At 45.4% G+C, this 10597-nt stretch overlaps 1 protein-coding gene across 2 annotated transcripts in view; it reads right to left on the reverse strand.

Moving 5' to 3' along the window:
- The window catches only part of FBXL4 (F-box and leucine rich repeat protein 4), a 73836-nt gene extending 63589 nt beyond the window's left edge, over positions 1-10247 (reverse strand). For both annotated transcript variants that reach the window (XM_040428792.1, XM_040428791.1), the window contains exons 1-2: positions 10126-10247; positions 90-682 (exon numbers count right to left, since the gene is read on the reverse strand). In XM_040428792.1, coding sequence (XP_040284726.1) covers positions 90-598 — 509 coding nt within the window. In that variant the 5' untranslated portion in view covers positions 599-682; positions 10126-10247. The remainder of the gene's footprint in view (positions 1-89; positions 683-10125) is intronic.
- Between the last annotated feature and the right edge of the window lie 350 nt (positions 10248-10597).

The raw sequence follows: 10597 nt of genomic DNA on the forward strand, positions 1-10597 counted from the left end.
CAAACACAGTAATCATTACAAAAACCTCTGTGACAAAGCCAAGATACCAGAATCCAGACCTTCACAACGTATAGGGAATAACTCCTTACCTTACTTCAGCAGGAGGGGTCTGAGAATAGGGATTGGCAGAACAAGCAAGAATCTTCACAACAGATCCTGGATGATAAGTTTCAAGAATATGAATCGCTGTAGGATAAACGGGCTCCTCAAAGGCAAGTTCTACATAATCCAGACTAAAGAAGCTGGGCGATGTTCTCTTGAAAGGAGAAGAGCTGCTACTCGGAGGCCACCAATTTCCATACGTCCGAAACACAGCAGTCTGGGTGAAATCCCCAGAACTGGGATAGACGTTGGGGGGACCAGCTAAGTTCCACATGGTGTAAGACATGCTGTTTTCACTTCCATAGTGAGAACTGAAATCCAAAACTTCTTTGGCATACTGTACAACTTCAATGGACATTGGCAAAGAACGGCTGTTTGATTCAATGGCTCTGCGACTGTTAATCATCTCCCCCCTACTAGCTAACCGGGCACGGCGCCGAAGGCAAATGTAGTAAAACATGCTCAGGACTGTTAGCATGGGAAACCAAGACGACATGTAGCTCACACAGACGGGAGCGGTGAATTAGGCGGTCTAACTTGTTTCTTGTAGTCAATGACAGATAACCTGGTACACACATCCCTGCAGAAAGGAACAGAGAAAACAATCCGTTTAAACCAGAACCTTAAACCTTTGACAGTACATGAAGAAAGAAACCCGCTCACCGCAATGCTTCTGATGCCAGGAACGTACACATCTGGATGGGGTGACATGAGCCACTGATCTGGCCCAAGGGTCACGTAATCCAACAATGACATGCCTCTTGGGGACACGCCACCACTGAGGCTGGAGACAAGGTGCTGCGGCACTCCAGACCCTGTCCAGATGTGTACCTATGTGGGACCAAAAGCAGGGGAGTGGATTTTTTTTAGTTACAGTGCAAAAAGTTACCAAAAGCTGAAATACCCCTTTAAACTGCTGATCTTAAAACCACATAACAATATGGAATAATGTCATGGAAAATCAATTATTATTAACCACATAAAAATTAAAGGGGTCGTCTAAAGACATCCCCGTTTTCCAGATCCCTGCAGTTGTAGCCGCTCCACCATTTAGATACTAATTACTGATCTTTTTGGCTAAGGGTTATGTTTGAGACAACCCCTGAAAGGAATTCTCTGGGCTTTGAATATTGATGACCTATCCTGAGAGAACCCATCTAAAGGTTCCTTATGGACCGTGTGCTTTTAAAGGCATGGCTCCTACCCGACATATCTTGTAAACTCTATTTTGTCAGCTCGATCAAGTGTTCACACATTAGGTCCCACCAAAAACGCTGAGCTTGGCGGACGTTGACCTGGTAAGTTTTACTCCAATATCATAGTAGGTAAAGCACTGTATAAATACGTTTCTTCTATGAGGCAGATGAAACCACCTCCCACTAAAAGCTTATTCACACATCAGTGATTTACATGTGTGTGCTCTCCGTGTTCTCCATGTACAGCACACAGGTCCATTCATTTCCAACATCCATGTTACTCCACAGCCGGATGTTTCCATCCACAACCTCAGTGAAAAACCACTGAACTCGTGTGAGTGAGGCCTAATTATGTGTACTACCTACACGGCCCCAGAGTATGCACTTAATAGGTTTACATAGTGTCACACAATGGTATGGTGGGGGTAATTGTCTGTACTGACTGATTATCAAGAGCGAACATTCATGCGAGCCAGTGTAAAAGCGTCACCGACCACCTGATTCATCCATTCATCAGGTGAAGGCATCAATGATGTGGCACCCAGTCAGTTTCCAGACCGCACAGCACCCTCTGTAAACAGGGACCTACTGCCCAGAAACAATGAATCAACATGGGGAACAGCGATCAGAGTACCAATCACATGCAGAAGTGACTGCTGCAAGAAAACGCAGCTATCACCACCACTGACGAGCAGGCAATTATCGGGAATGAATAGTCAGTTCCTGATAATTTCTCGTGAAAAGGGAATCTGTCTGCTCCGAAACATCCTGCAAACTAGAGTAAGCGGTGTATAGTGTAAGTGACATCTTCATACTGGCTTGCACGCCGATGCTGTGCTCTCACAAACCAGCAGTAAAATGCATTGACAGGACTCCTGAGCAGTTCTTTCCCTGAGGCTGATGCCAGCACAGGGAAGGAACACTATACCGGCACTGCGCATGCGCGAGATTACGGCAATCTATCGGTGACGAAAGGAGGAGATTCGGAGGACATAGGCGGTGCTGGGCTCCTTCACAGGGGGGCGTGGCTGGGCTCCAGGAAGGTTCGTACAGCCCCTTGGGCACCTTACAAGACTCATTTACATATCTCTAAAATCCTTTTTTTAAAATAAAATAAAAGCACACAGCCCTATAGGACAGGTATATTGCGGACATGCTAGCGGCGATCTAGCCGTGCATGTCCGCAGCTCTATAGCCCAAAACTTGGTGACAGAATCCCCTTAAAGTCTAAGAGGCGGTGCTATCAGTGATTGACAGCTCTCTGTGTATACACAGTCATAGAGGGAAGGCTGTCAATCACTGATAGGTCCTGGACCATCAGCTGTAGGACAGTCGATACACATTGCCGTGGGTCATCTTTTTGTATGTATTCAGCAACATCTACAGTGTTTATGTACAGGACCCCTCTGCACACGCCTGACTGAACTACTACCATAAGTATTGGATACAATCTTATTTTTATCTTTTTCATTGATATGCATCAGCCCCCTGAGGAACCCAATTGTTTTTGGGGGAAACGCGTCGGGGAATCTGTGTTTATAAGTCCTTTACCATAGGGACACTAAGGGTCATTCAAATATAGGTTCGGGGACAGAGCAATCCCGCCATCAGGGGTGGTCTCCGGGCAGAGGCTATAATAGGGTTGGGTCAGGGAAAGAGCAAGGATCATTTGGTATCCCCATAATTGGACCGATTTGGTCCTCTGTCTTTTTTCCCTTTAGCGCTGCCATTTTTTCACCTTTTGGGTATTGTCCCTTGCTTTATGACTCATATGTATGATATCAATTAGGAAGCAATATTACGATATTGTACCCTGTCTGATTAGGTCTGCGTATATGTGGCTTTAGAGGTGACCCATTATCCTTAGGGTTCCCTTTCTTAACCACTTCCCGCCACGCTAACGCCGAAAGGCGTCATTTCTGCGGCGCTCCCAGGTCACACTAACGCCAATAGGCGTCATCTCGCGTGAGCCGAGATTTCCTGTGAACGCGCGCACACAGGCGCGCGCGCTCACAGGAACGGAAGGTAAGAGAGTTGATCTCCAGCCTGCCAGCGGCGATCGTTCGCTGGCAGGCTGGAGATGTGTTTTTTTTAACCCCTAACAGGTATATTAGACGCTGTTTTGATAACAGCGTCTAATATACCTGCTACCTGGTCCTCTGGTGGTCCCCTTTGTTTGGATCGACCACCAGAGGACACAGGTAGCTCAGTAAAGTAGCACCAAGCACCACTACACTACACTACACCCCCCCCCCGTCACTTATTAACCCCTTATTAGCCCCTGATCACCCCATATAGACTCCCTGATTACCCCCCTGTCATTGATTACCCCCCTGTCATTGATTACCCCCCTGTAAAGCTCCATTCAGACGTCCGCATGATTTTTACGGATCCACTGATAGATGGATCGGATCCGCAAAACGCATCCGGACGTCTGAATGAAGCCTTACAGGGGCGTGATCAATGACTGTGGTGATCACCCCATATAGACTCCCTGATCACCCCCCTGTCATTGATTACACCCCTGTCATTGATCACCCCCCTGTAAAGCTCCATTCAGACGTCCGCATGATTTTTACGGATGCACTGATAGATGGATCCGATCCGCAAAACGCATCCGGACGTCTGAATGAAACCTTACAGGGGCATGATCAATGACTGTGGTGATCACCCCATATAGACTCCCTGATCACCCCCCTGTAAAGCTCCATTCAGATGTCCGCATGATTTTTACGGATGCACTGATAGATGGATCCGATCCGCAAAACGCATCCGGACGTCTGAATGAAGCCTTACAGGGGCATGATCAATGACTGTGGTGATCACCCCATATAGACTCCCTGATCACCCCCCTGTAAAGCTCCATTCAGATGTCCGCATGATTTTTACGGATGCACTGATAGATGGATCGGATCCGCAAAACGCATCCGGACGTCTGAATGAAGCCTTACAGGGGCATGATCAATGACTGTGGTGATTACCCCCCTGTAAAGCTCCATTCAGATGTCCGCATGATTTTTACGGATGCACTGATAGATGGATCGGATCCGCAAAACGCATCCGGACGTCTGAATGAAGCCTTACAGGGGCGTGATCAATGACTGTGGTGATCACCCCATATAGACTCCCTGATCACCCCCCCTGTCATTGATTACCCCCCTGTCATTGATTACCCCCCTGTAAAGCTCCATTCAGACGTCCGCATGATTTTTACGGATGCACTGATAGATGGATCGGATCCGCAAAACGCATCCGGACGTCTGAATGAAGCCTTACAGGGGCGTGATCAATGACTGTGGTGATCACCCCATATAGACTCCCTGATCACCCCCCTGTAAAGCTCCATTCAGATGTCCGCATGATTTTTACGGATGCACTGATAGATGGATCCGATCCGCAAAACGCATCCGGACGTCTGAATGAAGCCTTACAGGGGCATGATCAATGACTGTGGTGATCACCCCATATAGACTCCCTGATCACCCCCCTGTAAAGCTCCATTCAGATGTCCGCATGATTTTTACGGATGCACTGATAGATGGATCGGATCCGCAAAACGCATCCGGACGTCTGAATGAAGCCTTACAGGGGCATGATCAATGACTGTGGTGATTACCCCCCTGTAAAGCTCCATTCAGATGTCCGCATGATTTTTACGGATGCACTGATAGATGGATCGGATCCGCAAAACGCATCCGGACGTCTGAATGAAGCCTTACAGGGGCGTGATCAATGACTGTGGTGATCACCCCATATAGACTCCCTGATCACCCCCCCTGTCATTGATTACCCCCCTGTCATTGATTACCCCCCTGTAAAGCTCCATTCAGACGTCCGCATGATTTTTATGGATGCACTGATAGATGGATCGGATCCGCAAAACGCATCCGGACGTCTGAATGAAGCCTTACAGGGGCGTGATCAATGACTGTGGTGATCACCCCATATAGACTCCCTGATCACCCCCCTGTCATTGATCACCCCCCCTGTCATTGATCACCCCCCTGTCATTGATCACCCCCCTGTCATTGATCACCCCCCTGTCATTGATCACCCCCCTGTAAGGCTCCATTCAGACATTTTTTTGGCCCAAGTTAGCGGAATTATTATTATTTTTTTCTTACAAAGTCTCATATTCCACTAACTTGTGTCAAAAAATAAAATCTCACATGAACTCACCATACCCCTCACGGAAACCAAATGCGTAAAATTTTTTAGACATTTATATTCCAGACTTCTTCTCACGCTTTAGGGCCCCTAGAATGCCAGGGCAGTATAAATACCCCACATGTGACCCCATTTCGGAAAGAAGACACCCCCAGGTATTCCGTGAGGGGCATATTGAGTCCATGAAAGATTGAAATTTTTGTCCCAAGTTAGCGGAACGGGAGACTTTGTGAGAAAAAAATTAAAAATATCAATTTCCGCTAACTTGTGCCAAAAAAAAAAAATTTCTATGAACTCGCCATGCCCCTCATTGAATACCTTGGGGTGTCTTCTTTCCAAAATGGGGTCACATGTGGGGTATTTATACTGCCCTGGCATTCTAGGGGCCCCAAAGCGTGAGAAGAAGTCTGGTATCCAAATGTCTAAAAATGCCCTCCTAAAAGGAATTTGGGCACCTTTGCGCATCTAGGCTGCAAAAAAGTGTCACACATCTGGTATCGCCGTACTCAGGAGAAGTTGGGGAATGTGTTTTGGGGTGTCATTTTACATATACCCATGCTGGGTGAGAGAAATATCTTGGTCAAATGCCAACTTTGTATAAAAAAATGGGAAAAGTTGTCTTTTGCCAAGATATTTCTCTCACCCAGCATGGGTATATGTAAAATGACACCCCAAAACACATTCCCCAACTTCTCCTGAATACGGCGATACCACATGTGTGACACTTTTTTGCAGCCTAGGTGGGCAAAGGGGCCCACATTCCAAAGAGCACCTTTAGGATTTCACAGGTCATTTACCTACTTACCACACATTAGTGCCCCTGGAAAATGCCAGGGCAGTATAACTACCCAACAAGTGACCCCATTTTGGAAAGAAGACACCCCAAGGTATTCCGTGAGGGGCATGGCGAGTTCCTAGAATTTTTTATTTTTTGTCACAAGTTAGTGGAAAATGATGATTTTTTTTTTTTTTTTTTTTTTCATACAAAGTCTCATATTCCACTAACTTGTGACAAAAAATAAAAACTTCCATGAACTCACTATGCCCATCAGCGAATACCTTGGGGTCTCTTCTTTCCAAAATGGGGTCACTTGTGGGGTAGTTATACTGCCCTGGCATTCTAGGGGCCCAAATGTGTGGTAAGGAGTTTGAAATCAAATTCTGTAAAAAATGACCTGTGAAATCCGAAAGGTGCTCTTTGGAATATGGGCCCCTTTGCCCACCTAGGCTGCAAAAACGTGTCACACATCTGGTATCCCCGTACTCAGGAGAAGGTGGGGAATGTGTTTTGGGGTGTCATTTTACATATACCCATGCTGGGTGAGAGAAATATCTTGGCAAAAGACAACTTTTCCCATTTTTTTTATACAAAGTTGGCATTTGACCAAGATATTTATCTCACCCAGCATGGGTATATGTAAAAAGACACCCCAAAACACATTCCTCAACTTCTCCTGAATACAGAGATACCAGATGTGTGACACGTTTTTGCAGCCTAGGTGGGCAAAGGGGCCCATATTCCAAAGAGCACCTTTCGGATTTCACTGGTCATTTTTTGCAGAATTTGATTTCAAACTCCTTACCACACATTCGGGCCCCTAGAATGCCAGGGCAGTATAACTACCCCACAAGTGACCCCATTTTGGAAAGAAGAGACCCCAAGGTATTCGCTGATGGGCATAGTGAGTTCATGGAAGTTTTTATTTTTTGTCACAAGTTAGTGGAATATGAGACTTTGTATGAAAAAAAAAAAAAAAAAAAAATCATCATTTTCCACTAACTTGTGACAAAAAATAAAAAATTCTAGGAACTTGCCATGCCCCTCACGGAATACCTTGGGGTGTCTTCTTTCCAAAATGGGGTCACTTGTGGGGTAGTTATACTGCCCTGGCATTCTAGGGGCCCGAATGTGTGGTAAGGAGTTTGAAATCAAATTCTGTAACAAATGACCTGTGAAATCCGAAAGGTGCTCTTTGGAATATGGGCCCCTTTGCCCACCTAGGCTGCAAAAAAGTGTCACACATCTGGTATTGCCGTACTCAGGAGAAGGTGGGGAATGTGTTTTGGGGTGTCATTTTACATATACCCATGCTGGGTGAGAGAAATATCTTGGCAAAAGACAACTTTTCCCATTTTTTTATACAAAGTTGGCATTTGACCAAGATATTTATCCCACCCAGCATGGGTATATGTAAAAAGACACCCCAAAACACATTCCTCAACTTCTCCTGAATACAGAGATACCAGATGTGTGACACTTTTTTGCAGCCTAGGTGGGCAAAGGGGCCCATATTCCAAAGAGCACCTTTCGGATTTCACAGGTCATTTTTTACAGAATTTGATTTCAAACTCCTTACCACACATTTGGGCCCCTAGAATGCCAGGGCAGTATAACTACCCCACAAGTGACCCCATTTTGGAAAGAAGAGACCCCAAGGTATTTCGTGATGGGCATAGTGAGTTCATAGAAGTTTTTATTTTTTGTCACAAGTTAGTGGAATATGAGACTTTGTAAGAAAAAAAAAAAAAAAAAAAAAATCATCATTTTCCGCTAACTTGTGACAAAAAATAAAAAGTTCTATGAACTCACTATGCCCATCAGCGAATACCTTAGGGTGTGTACTTTCCGAAATGGGGTCATTTGTGGGGTGTTTGTACTGTCTGGCCATTGTAGAACCTCAGGAAACATGACAGGTGCTCAGAAAGTCAGAGCTGCTTCAAAAAGCGGAAATTCACATTTTTGTACCATAGTTTGTAAACGCTATAACTTTTACCCAAACCATTTTTTTTTTTTTACCCAAACATTTTTTTTTTATCAAAGACATGTAGAACTATAAATTTAGAGCAAAATTTCTATATGGATCTCGTTTTTTTTGCAAAATTTTACAACTGAAAGTGAAAAATGTCATTTTTTTGCAAAAAAATCGTTAAATTTCGATTAATAACAAAAAAAGTAAAAATGTCAGCAGCAATGAAATACCACCAAATGAAAGCTCTATTAGTGAGAAGAAAAGGAGGTAAAATTCATTTGGGTGGTAAGTTGCATGACCGAGCAATAAACGGTGAAAGTAGTGTAGTGCCGATTTGTAAAAAAGGGCCTGGTCTTTAGGGGGGTATAAACCTGTGGTCCTTAAGTGGTTAATAACTGATCTATTAAAATAATTGTTTTTAGGCGTCCTTTTGTTTTGAGTAATACATTTTGTTGTTGTTGGGACACCATTATGACTAGTAAATATTTGTTTAAACGTGTTTTGTTCAGACTGATATATAGTTTTATAGGAAAATATTCAGTAAAACTTGTATTTCATTTATTTAAATTCCTGCTCATTCTGGGCTTTAAAGTCCAAGAGGCGGTCCTGTCAGTGATTGACAGCTATCTCTGTATACACAAACCTAGAGGGAAGGCTGTCAATCACTGATAGGACCACCTCCAGGACTTCAAAGCCCAGAATGAGCAGGAGTGAAATACAAGTTATACTGAATCTTTTCCCATAAAACTATACACCAGTCTGCTCAGCTCCTCCTGCTCTATAACCTGCTGCTTTCAGCTCAGACATTATGTTCAACCTGACAGGTTCCCTTTAAGACTGCCATAGACATAAGCTATACTCCCGATCCCCTCATACACATGCCTGCTTGGCGGAGCAAGTATTCTCAGTAGCAGGTTATCTTCCCAGGAACTAAAGGACAGGGCAGCTGAACCCGCTTATCTCCCCCATCTACTGTCAGAGAAGAGTGGAGAGCTTCCAGTGAAATCAGCGGGTCCAGCCAACGTACATCTAATGTGTATGGACAGCTTTCTATTGGAATAGCGGATGTGAGAAGAAGGAGATAGTGACATCATAAGATGCATATTTACACTACGGCTCCCATGACCATGGACTACTGTAATACAGTCAAAGGAAAGTCACTCCGATCTAATTCTTTATAGATAAACTATAAAACAACACTTATGGTAGATCACGACTGGTCTTCCTCATCACGAATATGCATCTACGTCATCATGGACCTGTATCCATATAGACAGAATACTTTGATTTCCAAAGGGTGGGCCCCAGATGCAGGTTCTACTCTGCCCTTCCAGCTTGGAGACACTGGCAGGGGAAAGCGGCCAATGACCTGGGTCTGCTGGATGGCTCCATGGTGGACCCTCAGTCCACGAGACCCTCTATTCCCAATGCATGTGCTGATAACCCCATCAGAAGTACAACCCCTCAGAACACTTTCAGGTTACGCATCACCGGGGCACAAGTCCCAGCCTGACCTAGGGTCTTCTGATCAGAAGGGTCTATGATGTCATCAGGTCAGTCACCTGTTAACACGTATTATGCTTGCTTATGAAATCTGATACCGTGACGACTTCATAAAGTATACCCCTCCCTCCAATTCACTAAGGGTGTTGTAGAGTAGGCAGGATCCTGCCATAGGAAACAGCACAGGCAAGTGGGTGAATGGGGGTAACCAGTAGGTGTGAGGGGAATTCACTCTGCATGGAAATGACAACCAGCGCCACCCTACAGCCAATGTTATCACGTGACAGACACCTCTCCCAGCCCCCCACCCCTTCAGCAGACGCCACTGACAAGCTGAATAGAAGCACATAATAAGTTATTCGCACAGTCCCCCCACTGACCGACACGGCGCACTGCCTGTTAGTTACCTTCCAGCTGTACCGAGCCAGCCGGTACAGAGCTGCTGAGTAACGGCAGGGCACCGGCTACCGGAAGCAGTCTAGTCACTAACCCAGCAAAACATTTGCCGAGCCCGCCCACCACACACGGCAGCAGCCAATCAGAGTGGAAGCTGCTAAGCAGCTGCACAAATAGAGGGGTAGTGATAGGCGTGACTAGATCCCAAAAGGGAGGGTGTGATTGGTTCCTTCTAGAAGCACGTGATGTTTGTGTGTGGGTGTGTCTGCTCCCTATGTGTGATGTGGGGAGGATGTTGGCTGTTCTGGCCCTCATAGTTTTAAAGGAGCCGTCAGCAGACGTGACGTGTGCCTCTGGTCAGGGCGACCGCTTCGCATTATCACCGGGATGTCGTTAGAATTCCCGGTATTGATCACGTGATGTCGTTAGAATTCCCGGTATTGATCACGTGTGTCTGTTTCATCTTGTTATACAAATAGAAGT

This window comes from Bufo bufo, chromosome 4 (assembly GCF_905171765.1).
Source record: "Bufo bufo chromosome 4, aBufBuf1.1, whole genome shotgun sequence".
NCBI classification, from domain to species: Eukaryota; Metazoa; Chordata; class Amphibia; order Anura; family Bufonidae; genus Bufo; species Bufo bufo.